Source organism: Eublepharis macularius, chromosome 18 (genome assembly GCF_028583425.1).
Source record: "Eublepharis macularius isolate TG4126 chromosome 18, MPM_Emac_v1.0, whole genome shotgun sequence".
Taxonomy (NCBI): domain Eukaryota; kingdom Metazoa; phylum Chordata; class Lepidosauria; order Squamata; family Eublepharidae; genus Eublepharis; species Eublepharis macularius.
In genome coordinates, this window is record NC_072807.1 from 20,851,338 (window position 1) to 20,877,612 (window position 26,275).

The 26,275-nt window shown below is 44.2% G+C and overlaps 1 protein-coding gene across 3 annotated transcripts in view; it reads right to left on the minus strand.

Annotated features, from left to right (window-relative positions):
* Positions 1–465: 465 nt before the first annotated feature.
* Positions 466–26,275, minus strand: part of ADAMTS17 (ADAM metallopeptidase with thrombospondin type 1 motif 17) — a 193,174-nt gene continuing 167,364 nt past the window's right edge. For 2 of the 3 annotated variants that reach the window (XM_055002638.1, XM_055002637.1), the window contains 4 exons: positions 24,038–24,242; positions 20,605–20,757; positions 8,583–8,760; positions 466–7,248 (listed from right to left, as the gene is read on the minus strand). In XM_055002638.1, the coding sequence (XP_054858613.1) occupies positions 7,097–7,248; positions 8,583–8,760; positions 20,605–20,757; positions 24,038–24,242 (688 nt within the window). In that variant the 3' untranslated portion in view covers positions 466–7,096. The remainder of the gene's footprint in view (positions 7,249–8,582; positions 8,761–20,604; positions 20,758–24,037; positions 24,243–26,275) is intronic. The other variant, XM_055002639.1, reaches the window with a different exon arrangement.

Sequence of the window (26,275 nt, forward strand, 5' to 3'; positions counted from 1 at the left end):
GATCTTTTCTCATCCCTCCAGAGTGACCTTCCTCCTCTTACGGTTTAGTGCTGAATGCAAACCATTTCCCTTTGTTTGAGATTGGAATCGTAGTTTGAAATGCGAGCTATGGTTGGGAGGGAGCCTGGTGTGTGGCGAGGAATATGTAACGAGAAACTGGAGTTAATGCCTGGGAGGGTGTCGCAGATGTGGGGCAGGAGTGTGCGTTTATGCATTTGACTCCTTATCTGAAAACCACAGTTCATGGGAAGCCACAACTGTCTCCACCTGGAGCCCCTGAGGTCCACTCCTGTGTGTGAGATGAGACCAGTCCCCGGTCAACCTGCTTAATCCAAGCCAAGTGGTACTCTTCCCCTACAAGCAAAAGCCACGTGGCAGCACTAAACGCCAGTCTTGTTAAAATCATTATGGAAAAATACATTTATTATTATTATTAATAAACATATTGAACCTTTTAAATTTCCAAAAAGGAATGATCTTTTAATTTACAACTGGTTCTATTATGCTTTGACTGGATATCTTTGACATATTTTAGCTAGCACCATAAGGAAAAAAATAGAAATATTACCATGGCTACAATTCATAGGTAAATTAACTATGGGGGAAAAATATGTACACATTTCACTCTGTATCGAAAACGTACATGGTATTATTGCCCTGTATTAGAATAAAACATGGCTACTCAACTGCAGTGGGGTAATTTTAGTTTTACCACCAGTGAAAGGGAAAATAAAAAAGATAGCACCATATCTTAGTGAGAATCAACACTGTGTATAGGAAACATTGTGCAATTACAAAGGTACAGTACTTTTAAAAACAGTACACACAACGTGGCTTTACATAATGGAGAAACTGCTGTGGCAGTGCTGGTCACCTAGGAAACAAACCAGACATAGGTCTATACAATATCCACTGGTTGTTGATACAGTATGATTTGCAAACTGCGATGGGGAACCCTGGAAACCAGTTGCTGGTAGTTTTTCCGTGGTCCCTTCATTGAGGAGGCCAGTAATGGAAGATGAGCTTCCCAGAAAGACAGTTTGCATTTCCCAGTTTACCCAGTGCTCCAGGTTGTGGGGTATGGTCTGAAGTCATATTCTGTTGTTGCAGAGAAAGATCAAGGCTCAGCTTGCCCGTTGATGCTCCCCCCTTCCCCCTAAACAAAATAAAGGAAGGTGTCGAGTCCTTGGGGTAAAAGCACAGACAACCACTCGAAGAACAGCAGTTACAGGTAAGGAACTATTCTCCCACACCCAGCAGATTCTAATGTGGAAAGTGTTTGCCGAAGAGAGAAGGCTTGAAACCCACTGGATCACAGGACTGGATTGTCGTAAGTGCAAAAGCAAATACAAAGCAGGCGTATTGAGAGAAATTCCAGGGAGGCTTTTGACAAGAACTGGTAGAGAAGACAGTTTGCTCCGCTTTTTTAACCAGAGAGGGCTGTCTGCTTGAAAGCCTGATTCCAAAGAGCTACTTTAAGCAGAGTTGCAGCCTTCTAAGCCCATGGACTTAGGGCCAAACTAGACGCTGTGTGTGCTAGGTTGGAGCACCTGTTCTGACTTGCAGGCACACACACACAACATTGGGGAACTAAATTTCCCAAGCTCATTGGGACCCAGTTCAGCTTGAGACAGCAGCACAGGGGGAAGAGGGATTTAAGTCTCCCCTGCCATTTTGCTAGGTTGAAACAGCCACCGGGGAGGGCTGTTTGCCCCACTGTGGGGCACCAGGGGCTGCAGACCGCCAACCTTACTCTTGGCACACGTATCATTTAGTCTGTCTCTTAGACGTGTGTGATTCTATTTAGGGTGGCATCATCACTCTTCTCAAAAGCAGACACCTGCCCACTGGGTTTTTTTTGTTCCTTTGAAGCAAACCCACACTGCCATATTAGTAATAGTTTTGGCAAGTCTAGCCAGTTTCAACAGATGTTTGTTGTATAATATGGAGAGTAAGGCCCAGGCAGAGCTAGAAAGGTGTGATTAAAAATAGCGGGTATAGTTCCAGATGCATTTTGAAATCCTCGCGGGTATCTATTCAAATGTATAATGTTCAGTGAATCTTGGGGGGAAAGCCTCAGAACAAAGTTATGCTAAAAACACATTTTTTTTAAGAAAAAGGAGCTTCCAACATAAACCAAAATGATTATAATTTTTAAAGTAACATGCTTATTGATACTGCTACTGCAGAAAAACCTATATCCTGTATCTATAAAAAGAGATAATATAGCAGAGTTATACCCTTTAAAATCCAAGCTCATTGATTTTAAGAAAAACTGTTCAAACCTTACTGTGCTATTCTACGCACAGTTATATGTTTTAAAGCACTGTAGGTTTTGAATAATTTCTCTTAAAGTGGCCCCAAACCTTGATCACATGTCAACTTGTTTTGACATGTTCCATCTCTGAGTTTTTCGAGTCACGGTTGTAATCGATTTCCCATCTTCTTTTTGAACCATAATAGCTGAAAATTGTCTGGCTGCTTTCAAAAGGGAGCATAGATATGAAATAATCATCTCTAATATCTACCCTGCCCTGACCTGGATAGCCCAGGTGAGCCTGATCTCGTCGGATCTTAGAAGCTAAGTGGGTCAGCCTTGGTTAGTAATTGGACAGGGGACCGTCAATGAAGACCAGGGTTGCAGAGGCAGGCCCAGGCAGTGGCAAACCACATCAGTTAGTCTCTTGCCATGAAAACCCCACTGGGGGTCGCTATAAGTCAGCTATGATTTGAGGGTGCTCTCTCTGCCACCAGTATCTACTCCAACAGCATCACTTCCCTGCTCCAAAGTAAGAACATATCAGCCATGAGCCCCCACTATTTGACAGTGTTCTGGAAAATGAATGGTCTGAGGAGTGAATAAATTCCTTTTGAAATTCACCTATATCCTAATTGGCCAATTCTGGCATGCAGAAAAATCCCTTGATTTGCCAGTGTAATTTATCAAATGAGAAATAACAAATCTTCAGAGCTATCTCTACTAACACCGAAAAATGTGTCTCCAGATTCTTCTTGTCCCTCGTTTTAAGATATTTTGTACAATGGCCCAAATCTTCCAGCTGCAAAATATTAGTATACAAAGATTGAGCATTTAATGAGACCCAAAGGTCGTCCATTTCCACATTCGGCACACTGTTCAATTTGTTGATGAAAGCAGTGAATTGCATATGCAAAACTGTGCAAGAGGAACGAGTTGTCTGGGAGGAAAGCCAATGTATTTTGTGCAAGCGTTCTAAACAGAATTGCTACCAGGTAACGATCACTCTCCCTCTTTGATGGGCGGGGTGGGGGGACATTTGTATGGATTTTAGGCAATACATAGGATTGGGGACGATCCCGAAACTTGTGTTCCTGATCTGTTCCCCCCAAATAAACTCTTCTTCTAAGGGTTTGTTCTTACTGTAATTTTTCTGCACGTTGTAGGCTGTTTCAGCTACGGTTAGAGACGTTCTGTTTGATAAGAATCATATTGATGCATCTTCTTGTTGTTTTATTTTATTACATTCAGGATCCAGGTTTGTGTATCTTAAGATTAAATTTGGATCCGGTTAACTTTGGTAGGCAGTTCCACTCCCTCAAATATAATGCTTTATTAAAATGGATTTCTTAATGTAACATTTTATTAATGCTGCTGCTTTTGCCCGAGGCTTCCTGAATATTATCTGTCTTTATGCAGTATCCTGAAGATCTCAAAATGTTTCCGAATCGGTACCTGATACGGCACTATTGGTTTTGAGTTTTACTGCCGAGTCACCTGGGGCAGGTGCTGCACGATGCGAGGAAGAACCGACGGTCAAAATGACATGAGACTTTTTTAACAGGTCAGGTTCTCCTCCTTTGCTGGTTTCCCAAGCCAGAATGGTCCCGATGGGGAGTTATTTGCATAATTTTGCAGTTGCACGTGAAAGGCAGGAACCCCCTCGCTGCTGCAGTCCTGACCATAATCGTGTCCCCACATGCTTTCAAAATGGTGTTCCCTGCAGCTGTTGTGTGCCTGCAGAGAAAGCAAGTAAGGTCTGAGCCTGCATTCAGGGCAGGTGCCCGTTCCTAGTTCTAGCCATGCTCTGTCTTGTCTCTTTCATAGCTGTGCAGGGGTTTGAAGGCAAAATGGGCACAGAATCAAGGACAGCCACTGGATGCCGCTTTCTTGGAGCAACGGTCTGTGGGACCCAGATAGCAAGGCTGCAACTGTAGAGAAAGGTGATTGCCACTGTCTTTTTGGTTAGATCCGTCACAATTTCTCAAAGAGGATGCAGAATGCATCTGCATGTTGTTCTAGGGCCAGGAACGCAGGTTGCGTCTCCATGTCCCTCTGCAATTACTTCTGAGGAGGAGAAATAAGGAGTGTAGCAAAAACAAAGAAGGGCCTCTCGCACAGTATGACAGACAGACTGACAGATGAGTACAACACGACCCTGAGATCAGGCACAACCTGGAGAAAGCGAGGGGGCTGACTCATATTCCCAGAAGCTGGGTGCATGGAGTCACCTGATTTTTTTTTTCATCTTCACAACAGCATTGCAAAGGAGGACAGGATGAGAACGAGCAATTTGGAAGAGCTTTGTAGCTGAGGTAAGGCTTGGGTCCAAGTCTCCCCATCAAGTTTGATCTTTTAAAAAGAAACCTTGCACCCCAATGGTTTACTAGCCAGAATACAATGGGACTTGTACAGTCCAATACCCCAGTCTCACTGGTTTCAGTTAGATGTAGGCACTCCCGCCATCTCGTTTGAGATGTGCCTGTTAAGTGTTACTTAAATGGCATCAGGAAACGAAACGAGCCATCTAAGAACGCTGTTAGGACTACACAGGGTCTTTGAAAATGGTCACAGTACAGCCTTTCCAGTACAGACAGAACGCTGGTTATGGTGCAGCCTTTCTGGTAGAGACAGAACGCTAAGCAAGACCACAGACTATAATTTTTTAATCCACCTGATAACACAGGAACGGTGAGCACCAGTGGAACTTAAAGAGAGTGAAACAAAACTCCTCCCTTGCTCCAGTTATAGTCATTGCAAACATTGCTGTTACTGAGATAGGCTAAAATCTTGTCTTTCAGTTTTTGAGCACCATTAGCATGCATGTCCCTATCACGAAACAGTCCACAGGATCCTAGATCCATAGCCAGGAAAAAAAAATATGGCATCTGACTCTTTTCAAAAAACACCTCGAGTTTCTATTTTGGCTCATTGTATTATGACACAGTGATGTATGCGTGTGTGTTTTCTGAATGCCTAGCCGTTGACCCTTTTGCAAGTTCCAAATATAACCAGATCTATCCCAGGTTTTGGATGCTGGATTTCCATAGCATAGACGTTTGACTGTCCCACTGTGCTCTTGGACAACCTGGGCAGTTGGGCTGTGTTAAACAAGATGGCTTCTCAGGGGTGATCCAGGTTGGTAGCTTCTGCTCTGTCTTTGCTCTTGTACATTTCCCTCTCTGCTAGGGCATCATCCTGCCATTCACAACTTGCTTGATTAATGCCTTGAGCAAGATTGAAGGAGGAAGATTTGATGCATCTACTGGCCTTGGATGTTTTAACAACCTGCAAACCCATGGAAAATGCTAACAGTCCCCACCCCCATCCGCTTTCCTTATCACTTTCCATAGGACTAGGGTTGTAAAAAGGTTATGTTGGAAATAGAATTACCAGGCTGAGCCAATGGGAGGAATGGGATGTTGGTAATGTAAAACCATCGAGTTTCCAGTGGTTTCTAGAGCTACCCTGTGTCACTTGCAGTTTTCCCATTTGACCTACCCTCTGCAGTAGCTTCCTTAGTTATCTGAAAAAACTTGATATCCCCCCTTTCTATGTCCATCCAAATTAATAGGCCACTTGTACTAGCCAGCAACACAGCTATATCCCAATGGTGCACCCACTCACAGACCGGTCATGTTTCCTGCAGCTCAGGGGTTGTCAAACCTGGAATCGCAACAACTGCCGTATACAAATGCAGCCCCAGTTCTAATTGCTGCTACAGGAAGTAGCATGTCAACTTCAATTTTGGCTTCTAGGTTCATTAAATTTGCGTGTGTGTTTTGGTAACCTTGGATAAGTATAAGGCACCTTAAAAAACAACAAGGCAAAAAGACGCTCTATTGCCAGAGAGGAAGAGGAAAGTTCGTTCCTGATTGATTTCCCCCCCGCCCTTCTTCTCCTTCTTTTAAAATTATTCTTGGTGGAATGTTGGCTGCAGCTGTCCGAGTCTTTCTGCGGAGATTTCAGACACGGCTATCCACTGCTGTTGGCTTGCGTTAACTTTTCTAGCAAAGCCTCTTTTTTCTAAATTAAGCATTTCATTAATGGCTCTCCCTTTCATGCCATCAGTCCTCCACGTACAGTTAGGGCTGAGAAAAAGACGCTAGAAGCCAAGGCCGAAGGATTAAGTAACGTCTCTATCTACACTGAGTTCTTTGCCAGAGGCATACCCTGTTGAGGTACACAAAACTTTTAGTCAATTTTAATCACTTTTCAAATCTTTTCCTTTAAAAAGAAAAATGGTAGCAAGCCATCCAGTGGCTAGAAATAATCTATATATTATTGAAAAAACGTAGCAATGTCAAAACATTATAAAATTCTACATGATTGGCTTCAAGATTATTATTTTTTTCTCCTATGGTGGATTGCTTTGGTACTTCCAGACTGGGGATGGAGTTTCAAGTCGTATAAACGTAAGCGCTGGAATCCACCAGGTTCAAGCAATTAGCTGAAGATCGGCAGACCCTGGAGTTTGCAGCTTATAAAGAACTGAGGATCAGGCCACGGTCCCTCTGTTATTTTTAATTCTGTTATTTTTTAAAAGGTGGCCAACCAGGTGTGGCCAGTACAATGCTTACTGCCACCCTTTGTCGCTGACATCTGGCATTCAGAGCTCTACTGCCTCTGAATGTGGCAGTACCATGAAGCGATCTTTGCTAAAAGTCACAGTTAGGTCTATCCCCCATGATAGCCCTTTTCGTTCTTTTCTTTTTTTTCTTAAAAAATACACTGTCACACGTTTGTGGCAGTGAGTTCCATAAGTTAATTATGCCTTTTCTGGAAAAAAAAATACATACGAGCTGCAACATCCTCCTAAGGAACCAAGGCCAGGCTTCATTAACTCTTCTGTTGCATCTTGTTCGCATAGAAGTCTCTGCAGGTCTGGCAACAGCGTTGGTACCACCTCATGTCTTGACACAGGTTCTTCTCTCGAATTACTCGACAATAAACTGTCCACTGATCCCCTGTGCACTTGTATGTCAGAGCAGCTTTTAGTAAACATTAAAATAAAAAAAGGAAGGAGAGTGTAGTATGACAGAGGTTAAAAAAGGGGATTTCCAGGGACTGTCTCTTCCCATACTCTCCAGCCCACTAATTAAGGTCTGCCTCTCCTCATTGCCGCTGCGAACGCAGAGGCTTTTGTGCTGGCAATAGAGCATCCACACAGGAGTTTTGTGTGCACTTTCTCTACATTTCCCCCCTTGCTGTACCAACAGAGGCCTTTTTAAAAAAAATCATGAATCGTTATTGTGCTATATATTTGCTATGGTGGTATAGTGCAATAATGTTATATCCATCTGTTGCCACGATCTTCTAGTTTCTCTGATTCCTATCATTTTTTAAAAGTCCCTAGCCCTTTTTTATTGCAGAGGTGGTCTTGATCTTGGTGGATGGGAAGGTGTGGATTTCTATACCTCTCCATCCACATTGGGTACCATTTCCTTACTGGTTGCCACCTCCTATGTCACTGGCAGTCCCCCCCCCATTTTTTCTATTAGTAACTATTAACAAAAATAAATAAATGAAAATAGCAAAAAACAACAAAAACCCCAAAACACCCCTGCCAGTGATGTCAGGGGTCCCCAGGTCCCCTCACCCTCTGGGCAGGAGGCAGAAGACCTGGCACTCAGTTTTGGTGGCGTGCGTTCCCAGGTTGTGCGATGATGTCGCTTCTGAGAAGTGATGTCATCATGCCGGGCATCGTACTGCCCCTGGGAACACTCCCGTGGCACTGCACCAGGCCGATTTTGGCCCATTTGGGACTGAATTGGGCCCATTTGGGTCCTACATTGGCCTGCTGTGAAGTGCAGGAGCTCTCCAGGGCCCTCCCAGCAGCGTTCTTGTGCTTCACAGCGAGCTTAATCGAGCCCATTTGGGGCCGAAATCAGCCCGCTGTGGAGCACAGGGACATCCCAAAATTGTCCTGCTGCAGAGTGCAGGACTGTGCCCCAGGAGGCACGTTCCCCCCCCCCCACCAGCCAGGTAAGTGGTGGGGGGAGGCGGAGGGTGGGAGCGGGGGATCCCCCGCTCCCCGCCACCTCATAATGGTAACCTTAAGTGATGTTGATGGGGAAATGGCAGCATAATAAGAAAGCACAGAAAGCCCTGTGTGGAGCTAAAAGCATTTGCGAGAACAGTAAGAGCAAAATAGAGAATTGTCCCCATGGGAAAACTAAGTATATCCCTCCTCCAGAGGAGCATGCAACCAGAGCCCCCAGACCACAGCCACTAGTGGTAGCATTTGTTTCTTCAGGGATGTGTACGTATGAGTGAGTGAAATAAAGAGCCTTCAAGGATCAAAGTCCAGCAAATCCATGCTTACCAAGCCTTGGAGAGGTAATAGTATTGACATTTATCTTCTCGTTACAGGCCTCCTGGTGACACTGTCGGTAGGCTGCAGGCTTGGAGAGGACAGGACATTCGTTGCCATGACGACCCGTGACCTTGTGCATACACTGCACCACCCTCGACTGAAGGCCTTTCCCACATGTTGAAGAGCACTGCGGAAGAGAAAATGCCTTCATAAATGGCCTGGGAGAAGGGTGTGTTGTGAGGGCTACATTATAAAACCAGTAAAATTAGTTGCTTCAAGCCTAAGTGACTCAAAAATAGAGAGCTCAGATAGGTCACCATTTTGCCACAAGCATGCACCTGTCATGTGGGGAAAGCTGCTGCTTCATTTGGTAGGAAGATGCAGCTCACATGGAGGAAGAATTTCGCCTTGAATTAGTCTGGTCCTCATTTTGTGCTCTGAGCAGGATAGTGCTGCTGCCTCAGAGGCTGGGATGGGGACTTGGCAGCCTAGCCCGTTGAAGTAGTGAGACTTTTCCATCCCGTGTTGATTGCAGGATGCACATTTCTTGAGAAGTGGCTGCCAAAAAGAATCTGTTAAACTGAAACTCAAAATATACTGGTCTCGTGCCCTATCCCACCCCAGAACTGAAGACACACAATGAAATGTCTTCAGTTGCTTTCACTTGGGTGGGAACACCAAACTCCTTATCCTTTCCCCCTTGTGGCTGTAAAAGAAACGGGATGCCCCTCCAGCCATGGTTCCCTTTCGTATCTCTCATGCCTAATCTAATAGGGCCAACTCACACATTTTCCACTTCCAACAAGCCAAATGCAGAACGCCGCGTGAGATGTCCCAGCTGGAGTCAATCAAACAGCCTTGTATTTTCAAATGAAGAAATGATGGATTTGTGAGACCTTGGCTCGATTACTAGTTTAGCTCATGCCACACACAAAACAGGAAGTTTTTTTTAAAAAATGACATCGGAGATGCCCTTGGGAAGATTCTACTTCTAAGCCGATTCTTTCCTCTCAGAGAATCCCCAGTGGAATGGTATAATTTCTGACAAAACCTACTATTTTGGTTAGTTTATTTTTTAAAGAGGGCACAGCTCGGAATTTTCCATTACCAGAAGGGCAGCCTCAGAGCCCATGCTAGAGGAGGAGAAAGCAGTCATCTCCAGGAGGCAGAAGTCACTGCAGCAGCTCGCAAGAAAGTTTGAGGCAGGTATAGCAGGGTTGGGAGCTCTGGTCAGCTTGTTCTTATTTTTGAGCTCGCTCAGCACATCCGTAATGTGCGAAGGACAACCTACAGGTGTCTCATCAGACACCTCAAGCTAGTGGAGTCAAAGTCTAGGATCTGCTAGTGTGACATATAAATTTTTATTTATTTAAACTATAAACAGTAAACATAAAATATAGAAGAAACACAACAATCTAAAAAAAACCCCTCACTAACAATACATATAACCTTGAAGTAACAAGTCAAACAGCTAATAATAAAAATATAGTTTAGAAAGATAAGAAAAAGAAAAGGATAAAAACTAAACTACAAATTGAGTTCAGATTTTCTCTGCAACAAATATATATCGTTTTCAAAGTCTCGCTTATTCTATGTCAAACATAAGAGCCCTTTTTTCTATTGTTCATGATTCTTAATCCATAAATCCAGATATCATCAAATCATTATTATCTATTTCATTTAAAAAGTCTATAAACGGCTTCCATTCAATCAAAAACACAGACAATGTCTTTTCTCTAATCAGTTAAGTAAGTTTTTCCATTGATGCAAACTCCAAAACTTTTATCCACCATTCCTCCATTGTAGGCAATGTTGGGAGTTTTCCATTTTTGTGCATACAGTACTCTTGCTGCCGTGACCATATATAAAGGAGCACTTTGTTGTATGCTTCTACTTGCCTACTGCTTTAAAACATCTCCTCTGATACTATAGAACATTGTTGGCTTTCCCAAATTTGTTTCAAAACTGATATGGGTGTGCATCCTACTGTTGCTGTTTTTGATCTCTCCGCTGTCTGTACACTGTTCCTCAATCTGCAAGTTGGGAGCCCAGCATTGCTAAACATAACCATATCCTCACACCTGAGGCAAGATCCATATAACTCCAAGTGGGTGGTCCTTTCAACACACCAACAAAGCTCAGAAAAGCTCAATGCCTTTCTTCTGCAGCAATTTCCGCTTCCAAAATTGCTTGACAAGCATTAATACATGTTTGCAGTGTCCTCCTATAAATCATACAGAGATATGGCTCCCTGTTTGCAGTTCATTGCAACTGAGTACCAAGTGTACCCAAAGACAAAAAAAAAATAAGTCGAATATAGGATACAAACTTGATGATTTGGCTTTACCAGCTTGCAAAATACTGCCACACTTGTGGAGACGTATCTCCTTACAAATGGAAATGCTCCTTTTCATAGATATCTGTCTATTGTCATTTGAATTACAAACAGTTACCTGCCTCTGTGTATGCCCATGTTTCTGTATCTGTTAATACCTACCTAGGACTAAACATCAAGGTTTTTTTCCCCCAACACCCTTGCCAACTCCCCTTCTTAACTCATAAAGAATCACCAAGTTGACTTTTCTCCCCCTTGCCTAGCTTTGAGTGTAATTTGATTGCTTCTCCCGGGAAACCAGGATCCTCGCTGAGGCTATGCAAGCAGTCTTTTCAGTGCCAGGAAGACAAACTTTAACACCCGTCTTGAACTGCCCCAGGTTTGGCAGCTAAATGGACATCTGGCTTATTTTAGGGGAGAAAGTGTTTCGGGTCTCCAGAGGATGCATACAGAAAAGTGTAAGAAAGGAGGGTTGCAGCAGATACAGAATTGTAGGGAGCAAAGGAGGAAAGAAAGCAACATGGGAGCACAGTCAATCCTAAACTCATTTGTGGGGGGGGGGGGCGGTAGGAGGTGGAATTACGCCTTGCTGGTTTCAAACAAAAAAGAATACCCAACCGCTCATCTCAAGGCGAAGTTATCCCTGGACTAGAGCACTTCACACTGCAAGGAGAGAGACTAGAGCACCCCCCCCTTCAGCTTGCACATTGTTGACAACCCTATACCATGCACATTAACCCCTCCCTGCCTGTCATCGTTGCTTTACTGCATTTTGTTTCTCATCGTTTAAATGATAATTGAACTGAAACAGGCACACAGAAATAAAGTGTTATTTTTTTTAAATCTTGCCCTTTGTTGTTATAGTTTGTGTCTGTCTGTTTAATACTGACAGCTGCCAAGCTATCTGGACCTGAAGCAGATTTCACATAGGACCATGGAAGTTGTCCTTTCCCACCCATCCTCCCCCCAGGCATCATTTGATTACCTGGCCCAACCATTCATGATCTGGGGGTAAATTGATTTCGCCTACTGGGCAGGTGGCAAAAGCTATTGCAAGGTGGAAGGAAATGAGCTCCACCAGTGCGCCTATTGATTGGCCCAAAAAAGCATGTGGCATAGCACTCAAGGAAAGAGATGGATAGCAAAGGTGTGGCTCTGCTCAGTAGGGAATGCTGCTGTCCAACAAGGTGTTGTTTGCCTGTGAAAACTTCAGCATAACAACAACAACTGCTCTTATATACCACTTGTCTAGACAGATTAGTGTCCCACCCAGAGCAGCGAACAAGCCAGTGTTATTATTATCCCCACAATACAGCTGGGGAGCTGGGGCTGAGAGAAGAGTGGCTTACCCAAGGCCACCTACTGAGCTTATGACAGTAGTGGGATTTGAACCAGCAAAGTGCTGATTCGCAGCCGAACGACTTGACCATTGTGCTACAGCAGCATGTTGCACTCCAAGTAGTTAAGTGCACATTTGAGTTCTTGGACACCCTTGCTCTTCTTACTGGGGAGAACACTAGGGGAGAACTCTTGATGCGAGGTTAGTTTTCTAAGTTTTTCTTGTTTTAATCATGCAACCCTACCTTGCAGTCTGAAGCAGTATGGCCGGAAAGAGCTTTGCCCTATGAGAAGCTGTTTATCTAGAATAGGACATATGTGTTTAGATAGAATATGGGTTCCACATTTTCCTGGCCAGACAGAGTGGATAAATATATTCACATTCTCTAAACTATTTATTTATATTATTTACATTAGTTATATCCCATTTTTCTCCCAAGTGGGGGACCCAAAATGGCTTACTTCACTCTCCTCTCCTCCATTTTATCCTCACAACAGCCCTGTGAGGTAGGTTAGGCTGAGTGTGTCACCCAGCAAATTTCCAAGGCAGAGTGGGGGTTTGAACCTGGAGTCTCCTAGATCCTATAACAATTACACCACACCAACTCTCTGTATGCCTAAGGGATTTCTTCCTCCAGGCAGACCCAGTCTGAGCTGGGGTGAAGGAGCAGGTCTCGAGCATGTCATGTGCTATAGGCATGATCCATCGAGGGTGAGTGGTCACAGATACCAGTTTTGAGAACTACAGCCCCTTTGGTCAATAATCATAGATCAAGAGGAGTTAGCCGTGTTAGTTTGTAGCTGCAAAATAGTAGAGTCCAGTAGCACCTTTAAGTCTAACCAACTTTAAGACTAACCAACTTTATTGTAGCATAAGCTTTCGAGAACCACGACGTTCTTCATCAGATGCAACTGACGAAAAGAGCTATGGTTCTTGAAAGCTTATGTTACAATAAAGTTGGTTAGTCTTAAAGGTACTACTGGACTCTTTACTAGCTGGCCAATAAGAAGCTATGAAGAGGAGTACCGGCATGTCCCAGCTGGCTTTATTGAGGACTCTGTCTGAGAGTCCATACAAAGAAATTTCCAAAGATTTAACTTATTCATCTTTGTGTTATTAAAATTTAGGATCTGATCCCATGCACTGAAATATCAGTACCCAGCATTCCCAAACTCTTGTTTTCTTTTAGTTAAGTGGCATGTTTCACACCTTTTTATAAACTTCAGGCCAATGGACACATTTAGCATCATTAATTAAAAAAAAAAAACTACCAAAAGGAGTTTTGCCTTGCAGTGATAAGATCGAATTAGCCCACAGCATATTTTAAACCATTTTTCACAGCTTAAAATTGTACAGAAAGAAGTGGGGGAGCACCGAAACTATAATGAGGGCATATCTAGTCTTGTTAAGAAACTATCTTTCATGCAAAGTTAGTGTGTCACATAGATGATTTGTTTAATTCCAATTAAGCAACAAAAACAAAAAAGCCTCCTGATTTTAGGGGGCTGATTCAACATTAGGAGGAGCAATAAATTATATTAGGGGGAAAGGGGTTTTTGGCTGATGCAGCAAGCATCATAGAATACTTATAGAGCTGCACCTAACTAAGTTTTTTGAATTGCCTTCAAGCTATACTTTAAGGCCGGACGATATTGGGAACAAGACAGGGCCAGCATTTTGAATGTTATCTCTGTACGTAATTAAAAATGACTTCATTTTCAAAGAGCACGGAGTACAGGAGGACAAGCACCAGGGCTTTTTTCCAGCTGGAACACAGTGGAACGGAGTTCCGGGACCTCTTGAAAATGGTCACATGGTTGGTGGCCCCGCCCCCTGATCTCCAGATAGAGGGGAGTTGAGATTGCCCTCCGCGCCACGGCGTGGAGGGCAAACTAAACTCCCCTCTGTCTGGAGATTAGGGGGCGAGGCCACCAGCCATGTGACCATTTTCGCCAAGCGTGATTTAAACTTTTAAAAACTCCCCCCTTGTTCCAGATGACCCAAAGTGACATCATTGGTCCTGGGAGCATGCGCGCACATTGCGCACGCGCATGTGGTACCAGGGCTACCACCTCCCGCCAAGAGTTGCCCCCTGTGCGGGCAACCCACTCAGTTCCACCACCTCTCTTCTCAGAAAAAAAGCCCTGACAAGCACAGAAGCTGATGAACTTCCTGGAAATACAGCTACGACAAAAATCAGAAAAGAAAGAAGGGAGAAAAGATCAGGTGGTCATAAGTGAGTATTGATAAAGAGCTTTTCTTTTTTACCAACTTGAAAGCGCTTGTCTTGCTAAAAATGCCCCGTTTGTAAAGTTAAGGGTCTAAAAACACACATTTTAAGGGAAAGCGTCGCTTTCACAGATTTGCAGACAGGCCCTTGCATTTTGCATTGCAAGCTGGATAAGTCTTTTCTGTAATGATTGGAAGAGCATGGGGTCAAATTTACATTGGGAGCATCTCAGCTAGAGTTGGCAGTCTCCAGGAGGGAGTCTGTAGATCTCCCAGAATTATAAACTGGACTCCAGACTACAGAGATCAGTTCCCCTGGAGAAAATGACTGCTGTGGAGGGGGGACTCTAGGGCATTATAGCCTGCTGAGGTCCCTCCCTCATTAAACTCTCCCTTCAAATCTCCAGGAATTTCTCAAACTTGAGTTGGCAACCCCAGCCATCACGAAAGGCCACACGTTTGATCGATTTCAACTGAAGAGCCTTGATCATCTGCTTAGTTTTCTCAGTGGAGCATACAAAAACCCTAGATCACCATCTCCCATGCCAAAACACTTCAGAAAATTGCATGTGACTTGCAATGGAAATCTAGGGATTTATCTTTTTGGTAAAAGGTGCAGAACAAGATGCAAGGATCGGAAAAACCTTGATCTGGATTTCCACCATGCACCCCGTGAAACGTTCTGCACGGTGCAATCTGGTCCGGAAGCAACACGGAACAGAAAATCTAGAACTGGTGAACGTTCGATCAAATCTAACGCACCGACACTCGCTGCTCCCTGAAGGTGCTCTGGCAAACTTACTATCTTCATTCCTTTTCTGGGCGATCATAAATCCTGAACAGAGCTGCAGGATGGAATGCAAAAGCGAGTGTTGCATCACCAGATGTTTCTGCAGGGGACATCTGTACGTGCAGCATCTGCATATGGTGCAGAACAAAGTCTGCGAGCAAGTTTGTGAGGACTCTATCTGCACAATCCCTCTGGCACAAGCCAAGCAATTGCGTGTTCTATACGTCTGGCTGGCGCTGCATCTAGGATTGAAATACTCCCCAAGTTCTTTTTTTTTTTAAAGAAAAGCTTTAAAGTTTGTCCAAAAACCCAAATACTATGTCAAAAAAGGGTATAGGAAGGATTTAGAGCAGCAAAATCACCTGTATTCTATTGATGCAGCGATAGAAGAAATATTTTGCCTAACAATGGTTCGGCCCTCTAGGCCAGAGTTCTTAAGTTTCCCCCCAAGGAGTCATAACATTGTTCTAATTTAATGAGAGGAGCCCTACAACCAAAGGTTTAGCTAGTTACTTTAAATCAGTTTTTTATTGGGTGGCATCACAAGGGCCTTCTTGGTAGTGGTGCCAAAATTATGGAATTTCCTCTGCAGGGACAGTCATCTTTCCCTTTCCATCACTGTCTTCTGACAGCAGGTGAAGACTACTTTTTATTTACACCCTGCCTCTCTCTCCAATGGGGACCCACCACAGCTTACATTGTTTTCCTCTCCTTCATTTTATCCTCAAAACAACCCTATAAGATATGTTAGGGTGAGAGTGTACGACTGGCCCACCGTCACCCAGTGAGCTTCCGTGGCAGAGGGAGGATTCGAACCTGGGCCTCCCGGATCCTACGCTGATATTCTAACCCACTACACCACACTGCGTTGACCAATACAGTCCTTTGGAGCAGAGGCCCTTACAGTTGTCATTGAACCGCTGTGTTTCCTCTACAAGAAAGAGGATTGTCATTGTATCACCGGCACTGATCTTAAATTCTTCAAAGAACCAGGACTCCCAGATCGTCATTCGACGCTCAGATCCACCACCTCTGCAAGTCCTGGTCACTCACACCTCTCCTTTCCATGTATTCTCTTTTCCAGTGTGTCCTTCCCCTGGACTTCTCCTTTTCCTCCAAAGTAGGACTGTAATCTTATAATCCCCTTAGTGCAGGCAGGGAGGGGCAGGGTGAGTGACAGCTTGCGTAAGGAGAGGTAACCATTTAACTGCAGGACAACCCTGTTAGCCCCATTGCTTATCCGCTATACTACCTTAGCAACAATGCTTATGGAAACAGATAAACGGGACTGGCAGAGAACATTATAATGAAAAAGAACAACAAGCAGGGTTTCAAATGTATTTTGTCACGTTTTCCTTTGGTCTCCCCCACCCTTCCCCTTTTTATGGAGTAAGGTTTATGATTGCTCTTGCCAAATCGGTTGCAATTAAGAAAGCTCTTGTTACAGCACCGGTGATGGATGACTGCCGATCCCACCTAGAAGACCTGGGGGTGGGGGATGGCACACAAAAGTGGGGTTATTCTAACAGGAAATGAGATTTCTCTCCCAGCCGAACGCAGGCTGAATACCTGCTGCCAGGACAAGGATGCAGAGGCAATTGGCAGCTGCTTGCGTCGGGGGAGGACAGGTGGCTGGAGGCAGGTTTTCAAGTGTGCTTTATCATGAATGACAAGCTTTGGCAGCAGTAGGAACAATCTGCATGCGATATATATATATATAAAAAAATAAATGTGCCAAGTTCTTGCTGACGCTTCAAGATTTGTTCCAGGCACAAAAAAGGACCCCAGAGAGCTTTGCTGAGAGGCAATGCCAATCAGGTGCGTGACATGGAAAGTAAGAGTCATTTCCAAGCTTGGGGTGCATGTGTCTGGCACAGAATGTAGGCACCATGCCAGGTGCTCATGCCCTCCTCTCGTGAGAGAAAAAAAAGGGGGAAGCAGGTAGCTTGCCTACCGTATGCCAGCTGTAAAGCGGTGGTTGTTTAATCTCCAATTTACAAAAAAATGAAATAAATTTACATCCCGACTGATTTCACCAGCCAGTTAGATTCTGCTCTCTGTGTCGAAGCAATGTCAGAAAGCGGTTTTCCAGAATCAGACTGGTGCTACTAATGGGATGTGTAGACTGGAAGAAGGAAGCATAAGGTGTGTTGCTGTTCTAAATTTTTTTGTTTTATGGAATCGTCCTTACATTTTTGTTACCTCCCTTGGATCTTCACATGCTCAAGAGAAAGGTCGGCTTACAATATTTTAAATTAATAAAATTCTGCGGTCATCAATTGTCATCTCCTTCCATATTATTCTTTACGATGATTGAAATGGATAACATCGGGAGGAATTACAACTGTTTCATATATGCCCACTCTGACAAATGGAGTCTATGGTCAATTTGTACTGGGAAGGGAGGGGGGGGGGGAGAAAAAGTCTTAAATATGTTATTTCACCTGTTAATACACCGAGGCTATTTATATTGGCTGGGCCCCCGGCTTCCACGTTCCAGATTATGAATAATATAATGTTCAATACTCCAAAAAGTTGGTGATAGAAATTCTTGGCGTGATCAAAATATAGGATAGGCAGGGAAGGGAGGACGCCTCCCTGACTTAACCAATATACACACTGGTTACCTAAAAGAAGCATTTGCAAATGCTTTTAATGTTGCCTGCTCAAAATCAGGAATCTGCCTCGATACTGAGAATCAGTTTTTCTAGATGGATAAGAAGGACTCAACTTTAATTCTTGGAAAGCAAAGTGAAATTACTGAGGGTTTTGTTTTTTGTTTTTTACTGAGGGTTTTGTTTTTTAAAACACACACACACACATTTTGTGCATTCCTGCAGTTGCTCTCTTTAAAGACTGTTGTGAAGATAAGATAAAACCCAATCTGGAAAATAATATTCCTGGGAAGTTTCATTTCCTTACACCAGCATGGAGTCTGCCTAGCAACAGCAACAGCAACAGCACTAGCAACAGCAAAGGGACTTGAATACACAATCAATCAAGAGGCCTGTCCATGCTACTGACTTAAACCAGAGTCATTGGTTCTTCCAAACAAGTTCTGTGAACTGTAGTAGTGGGAGGGGACAACTAGGAATCTGTAGCTGCAAAATCTCAGCATCACTAAAGGACAAAACAGATAAACATTTGTAGGGGTTTTATTAAGTCAATTTCTACTTTGTCCCTCAGGCTGCAGTTTCATGTGGTTATGGTCTGGCCAGATCTAAAGTGATATGAGTGCTTTGTGTGACCAGGCTAAACCCCTAGGGATGTGCCTGTAGGCTTGCCATTCTCCAGGGGGCACTTGGAATTGTCCTGGAATTACAACTGCTCTCCAGCCAACAGGTATCAGCTTTCCTGGGGGGGGGGGGGGGTGAGTGGCAGCTTCGGAGGCAGACTCTAGGGAATCCTATCCCTACTGAGGGCCAAGCTACACATGACGAATGACACTTGAACGGCAAGTGGATTGAGTGGAGGGCAAGTGAACAGGGAGAAATACACTTGCTGTTCAAGTGTCATTCGTCATGTGTAGCTTGGCCCTGAGCTCTCCCGCTCCCCAAACTCCAGCATCCCCAGCCCCTGTCCCCCAGTCTCCAGGAATTCCCCAATCCAGAGCTGGCCACCCCATGTGTCTGCTCTACACGTTGCTCAGTAGGTGCCTCTGTGGAGCCCAAAAACATGCAGAGTAGCCAGGCTGCCTTGTCATAACCATCCCAATGTGCCACCTCTTCTCCCACTGGTGAGCAATGAAGGAAAGATCTGTTCATTCTACAGGACTGGATCCCATATTTACCCGAAGAGATCCACAGGGAGAACCAAACCTTGATCACTGAGATGGCTCACTTGCTCCAGCTAGTTTTGTTCAAGCATATGCAAACATTTAAATAACCCATTTCTCTGTACTATGACGAGGCTAATCTTAAAAGGCTTTTTACTCAAATGGGAGGGGGCTTTATTGTAGGGAAAGTGTCTCAGATGCTTCGCTAATGAGATAGGGACCACAGACTTCATCATTATATTGTCTTACATATTATCTGCTGCTTTAAATATGTACTCCTATGTACCAACAGTGCTCCATGTTGTCTAACGTTAGTCCTAGAATTGATTTATGTTCTGTCTGCTTCAGTATTTTTTCTATGCTGTATTGGGTTCTTGCTAATACTATGTCTTTTAAACTTGTATTTATGGTATTGTTTATGAAATGTCCTTGATACTGGCCATTTTCACACGGCCACGCGCCCGGAAGATTGCGCGAAACTCACAGCATAAAAGCATCTTCGTAGCATGATTTCTCCGCACGATCCCCTTTAATGGCTCTTTTTCTGATGTCATCAGGCTATTAAAGGGGATTGTGCCAGGAGATCGTGCTAGGAAGATGCTTCATGCCATAAGTTTGCTCGATCTCCCGGGGCACGTATGAAAACAGCCACTGTATTGAAATGTACTTCATACTGATTGTACTAATCTCATACTGTGTAATCCGCCTTGAGTCTGAGGGCCAAGCTACACATGACGAATGACACTTGAACAGCAAGTGGATTGAGTGGAGGGCAAGTGAACAGGGAGAAATACACTTGCTGTTCAAGTGTCATTCGTCATGTGTAGCTTGGCCCTCAGTTGAAAGGCGGACTATAAATGACATCAATAAAATAAAAATAAATAATAAAATAAATAATAATAATAATGAGCCTGATACATATCCATTATCTCTCATTCATGAATATGGTTCTCTGGCCCAACTGGGGTCTCTGCACAGCATTGGGGAATTCCAGCTCTAATGGGGCAGAATTAGGTCTAGTGGAAGAGAAGGTAAGCAGGCGGATCTGTATTTCTTATCATCTCCCTAAGTTGTTCTTTAATCAAGGTTGGCATTTGAGAAACTGCCATTCCTTGTCTAGTTGGTGAAGGACAGATGGGGAATAAATTGTAGAGCTCAGAAGAGCTCAGAAGCTGGAACCAAGAGCTCAGAAGCCAGAAAGAAGCCTCCACGGAGGCATCAACCTGATTTCACCCAAGCACTTCATGTTCTCATATACACCCACCAGTTGAATGTTCCCTTTATCCTTGGCAGCCGTGTTTCCAATAGAGCCAAACTCAATTTTCATAAGCATGCTTCTGTGGTTTACCTTGGATTTCCCTTGGCTCACACAACAGGAACTGTGTTCTTCTGGCTTACAGCTATTTGTACGACAAGCAAAACCTTTGGGGCCCTCGACAGCGATTATCATGTACATCTAAATACCAGAGGTAGCAATGTCCAGAGGTGTAATATGCACCAAGAGAACCTTTGACGAACCTATCCCCTAAGCTTGGGTATGCAAGGTTTATATTCTTGCCGTACCTTGGACCAGTCCCCCGTCTTCCACTCGTAACAGCCTGTGTGATCCTCGCAATCTTCCTCTTCCCTCGGCCTGGTGGCTACATCACACTTCCCTTGCGAATTAGTGCACGTGACGGTTCTCTTCTGTATCCCTCGTCCACAGTCGGATGAACACTGTAAAAGCAATAGGTGTGATTGTGGCAGAGAGGAGAACGGAACAGTCTCTCTCTGCCAGCATCTAAGGTTTCTGAAGCACTTTTAGATTTGTAGAGAAACATAATGAAGCTGCCTTATACCATCCCAGAATACCATCTACGAGACCAGCTGTTCTCTGGCATCTCAGGCAAAGAAAGGTCTTTCTGAATACTTGCGACAGGAGACCTCTCAATTGGAGACACAGATACTGAATCTCTGCTTGCAAGAGCAACTACCCATTTATAGTCTTCCACTTTTCCATCCTAGAAAATTTATCCTCAGGGGATCCATTGTGGCTTACATTGTTCTCCTCTTCTCTGTTTTGTACCATGAGTATGTGAGACTGATCCAGGGTTCACCAAGCAAGCTTCCATGGTGGAGGGGAGGTTTAAACTTGGGGGTCCCAGTTCCTAATCCAACATTCTAACCCACTATACCACATTGCATACAATCCTTTTGTGGGGTGGGAGTTCCCTTAATGTTGTCATTGAACCGCTGCGTTTCATCTACAAGAAAGATGTTTGTTATCGAATCAGGGCCACTGACCCTGAATTCAATTTAGAGATATTAAATATTATTCTGGAGCCCTTTTCACATGCCTGTAACCTCTGGAAAATCGTGCAAAACTCACAGAATGATGGCATCTTCATAGAGTGATTTCCTGTCATGATCCCGTTTAATGGTGCGGTTTCTGCCGTCATCATGCCATTAAATGGGATCATGACAGGAAATCGTGCTATGAGATGCCGTCGTGCTGGGAGTTTTGTGCAACTTTTCCAGAGGGTTTACAGGCATGTGAAAACGGCCTGGAAGAGGAATTAAGATCAAGCATATAACCTTATTTTAAATGGTTATAAAAGAGGATGCTAAACCCTTGCTCATCTCAGAGACTCTTTAACAGACTTGACCGCATAACTAAGTTCTAGTGACAATGGCAGGTGGAGAGATGATCTCACCAATTGTCCCTCAGTATCTCTTTCTCTGGAGTGTCACCAAAGCCAAACCTCCTTGTAGTAAACTGAGGTGGGCGGGCAAAATGACAATATAGTCATTTTTGAGGGCCAGTACAGTGTAGTGGCTAGAGAGTCAGATTAGCATCAGAGAACCAGGTTCGATTCCCTGTCCTGCCATGGAAGCTTACTGGGTGATCTCAGAGCCAAGCTACAAGTGACGCCTGACACAGGTTGGACACTTGTCAGCTTCCCTCAAGTTTTCATGGGAAATGTAGGCATCCTGGTCTTGCAGCTGTAATGGAGAGCCAAGCTGTAAAACCAGGACACCTACATTTCACATCAAAACTTGAGGTAAGCTGACAAGTGTCCAACCTGTGTAAGGCATCACTTGTAGCTTGGCTCTCAGACCAGTCACTCTCTCTCATCCTACCTATCTCACAGGGTTTGTTGTGAACAAAAATGGAAGAGAAGATAATAACGTAAGCTGTTTTGGGTCTCCATGGGGGTGGAAAACATCTGTCTCTTTATCCTTTTCCTTCATAGATTGATACCAGCCAGTCAGGGATCACATTGCGAAAGCTGTGGCATCCCAACTCTGTACAACAAATCAGATTTGGCTGTGTTGACATCACAGGGCAAGCAAAGGTCATTTTGAGAGATGGAATAATAGTTCTTGCCTGGTCACCAATCAAGAGCATGCTGAGCTTGAAGAGAGGGGAAAACCTATGCAGGCCAATGCTTCCTGACCGGGAGAACGCTTTGGGCTCCCCACAAAATTGCTGACTGATAGGTGCCTTTCCACGCTGACCAAAACACTGGCCTGCGGCTTCAAATTCTCCACCTATCAAGGAATCACTGTAGAGGAGGCAGTTGACTGGAAGCTGAATAAATACTTGGAGATATGAGATACTCTGAAAACTTTTGAAAATGCTCCAAAGAAGCTTGTCTATTTAGGGGGTCCGGAATGGAAACAAGCCCGGGCTTGAAGGAAGTGAAGACGGACGGGCAGATCACAGCATGCCTGTCTTACTGTCATTACAAAAAAAGAAAAGAAAGAAGAAAAAATTACAGTCCTGGCAGTCATGACCTGCTGACCCCGTTAAGGACATGAATGACAAGTGTTTATGAGCTGCCTTCACAGCAACTGCAAAGTGACTTCTTCATGCACACACACACAAAACGAATCTGGGAATACTTTCGCTTAATTTACTACTGCGTGCTGATTGCATGACCCTCCCGCTCAGGAAAGCATCTTTACAGCAAAAGGCAGAATGAAATTCTGCTAGCGGTTGGGAGGGAGTCCTTTCAGGTTGCAGGCAGGGGGAGATCTGACAGCTGCTTCTCGATTGGGGACTGGCTGTGCCCATTCTCAAAAGGAGAGGACAGAAAACTTAGTGCTATATAGAAGTGGGGGTGGGGGGCGATAAAGCAGGGCAAGTCTCAAAGGCTCTGCCTCCTATTTCAACTTCCAACTTCCAACCCTGGGCTGGACGTACTTCATAAACAAGCCAAGCAGTAGCTCGGGGTGGCCGTTTTGGGGAAGGGTTGGAAGGAGGGAGCAGCACAGTCCAAAAGATGCACCCCTGCAGAGCCTGGCAATTATTATTACCATATTATTATTCATATTACTCCTGGCAATTATTACCATATTACTCTACAAACAATCTAACTTGGCAATCTTAAGCAATTTCTGTGCTTTCTCTAGCATCCCGAGTGAGTCCTTTAAAGTAACACGAAACTGTTAAACTGCAAATGAGTTTTGTTCCGAAATGGTTTTTACTGATAGTTGTGTGTGTTTATGGCTGTTTTTATTCTGGTACCCTTCCTCAAGGACCTTACAGGAACGAGGCATGATTAAGAACTATTCCAATTAAACGCAAATATACTGGAGCAGCCTTGAAGGAGGCCATAGCATCATTTTTTAGCACATGCAATAGAGCTAACTAAGTTCCTAAGTAGGGTTGGCCCCGGTTAGAACTTGGAAGACTGGTTTTGTTTGGCAGAGGAAGGCCAGGGCAGACCACCTCGGCTCACCTCTTGCTTTGACAGCCCCTTGCTGGGGTCGCCATATGTCAGTTGCAACTCAGTAGCACATACACATGTGAAGACATCCAATTCTCAGTAATTCCTGGAAAACAGATCAATTTTAAGGTGCCCAGTGCTGTCCTCTTTAGTTAACATTTTCTTTCAAAATTCAGTATGAGTCAGGGAATCTCTGCACCCATCTTTGCAACTGTTTGAGCTCATTATCATGTTGTTTCCATCACACACAGACTTTTCTTTTCCTCCCCGCAGAGTCTGCCTACCTTTGACCACTCTGATGCTTCCCAGATGGAAAGGCAGTCGCGGCCCTCGCAGCTCTGTAAAGGCGCTGGCTTGGGGCCCAGGCAGTAGACATCTCTGGTGTTCACATAGGTGCCGTTCTGCAGCTGATAGACGCAAGTCACTTCTCGGATCTGGATGCCTTTAGCACAGGTGGAAGAGCAAGGGCTCCACTGGCCAGCCACCCACCTGTCAAGGAAAAATTCAAACTTAGTTGCTGGCACAATCTCAACGTTTGCAGGAACTGTACACAAACCAGAAATGAATTGTGAGCATGTGTGACCTTCTGCCATCCATCTATACCCATCTAATTGTTGGAAATGCTAACGTTATGGTACAGATACACATTAGTTCCTCGTTCAAACAGACAGGGCACCCTAGAACAAATGTGTCATGGGTTCACAGATGTGTTCCCAAGTGCCTCTCTTGCCCTTCACCTAAGGAGGCAAAGACCCTTGAACCTGACCTGGCTGAGGGGCCAGTGCAGCACATTGCTTGCATTTTAAGCACTCTACTGTAATCTGCATATGCATAAGAAACACGCACTGGTTAAGTCTGTTTTGTTGCAGAGAGGCTTCGATTTATCTTAGAGCCAAGCCACAAGTGACGCCTGACACAGGTTGGACACTTGTCAGCTTCCCTCAAGTTTTCATGGGAAATGTAGGCATCCTGGTCTTGCAGCTGTAATGGAGAGCCAAGCTGTAAAACCAGGACACCTACATTTCCCATCAAAACTTGAGGGAAGCTGACAAGTGTCCAACCTGTGTCAGGCGTCACTTGTGGCTTGGCTCTTATTCCTTAGCCCCATGGTTTTTAGCATCCTGTTGATTTTATGTGAGGTTGATTGCTATGTTTGGGAGTGGATGGTTTTATGGTTGATATTAAATAGCTTTAATTGCTGCTGTTGAGTGAGTTGCTCTGTCCTTTTGCTGCTGAAATTTTCACTGTTGCTGTTGTTTTTACTAACCTGTTTTTATTGTTTTATTCATTTTAACCCTGTTCTGAGCCTTTTATTCTGACAACAGAAAAGTTGGAACGAAATTTTCTAAAGTCAAATTTAAAAAAATGTATGATTTAATCTGAGCAATTCTCTCTCACGTCCTTGGACACACACAGCTTTAACAGACTGGGAGCCAAGCTACAAGTGACGCCTTACACAGGTTGGACACTTGTCAGCTTCCCTCAAGTTTTGATGGGAAATGTAGGCGTCCTGGTTTTACAGCTTGGCTCTCCATTACAGCTGCAAGATCAGGATGCCTACATTTCCCATCAAAACTTGAGGGAAGCTGACAAGTGTCCAACCTGTGTCAGGCGTCACTTGTAGCTTGGCTCTTAGGCTGTTGAACCTCTTTGCTCTGTGACATCACAGCAGCTAAGCCAATGGGGGGCTTAGGAGCCAGGATTCCTCTGCCTGCAAAGCCCCTTTGTGACAGATATCTGAGTGGACAAAGCAATGCCATCAAGAGAAGCAGCATGAACAGAAAGAACAGAGGGCAAGAAAGAGAATGCAAAAGTGAATGGGTCGGAGTACAAGGGAAAGAGAGAGTAGGACCACTGAAAGAGATTTAATAGGGTTGCCTATCCCCTGGCAGTGGATTCCTTGTCCCCACACAAAGTGGTGGTGGGAGAAATTTTTCAAAAAGTATCTGTCAGACCAAGAAGTAAAGCCACCTCCCTCTAGAAATCATTGGAAACTTTATGGTAAAACCATGGAGTTTTGGTGATTCCTAGAGAGGATTGCTATCACTTCTGGGGAAAACTTGGAAGTGATGCCACACCCTTGCTGATGCCTGCCTCTCCATGTCCCTACCTCCTGGTCTTCTGCTGGTTGCCAGGCCAGGACTGGAAATCCTAAGGTTTAACCATATTTGCAGTTCATGGGCTGTGAACATACCAGCTGAGAAGCATAACTACTAGGATGCAACAAATAATAATCCAGAAGCCCAAAATTTAGAGGGACTCTTAAATATAACTCCAGAGGAGTTAGCTGTGTTAGTCTGTAGTTGCAAAATCGTAGAGTCCAGTGGCACTTTTAAGACTAACTAACTTTACTGTAGCATAAGCTTTCGAGAGCTGTGGTTCTCGAAAGCTTATACTACAATAAAGTTGTTTAGTCTTAAAGGTGCTACTGGACTCGTCTGGATGCAGCTTCTGTATGGCATAGTGGTTAGAGCGTCAGGTTGAGATCTGGGAGACTCAGGTACAAATCCTCCCTCTGCTAT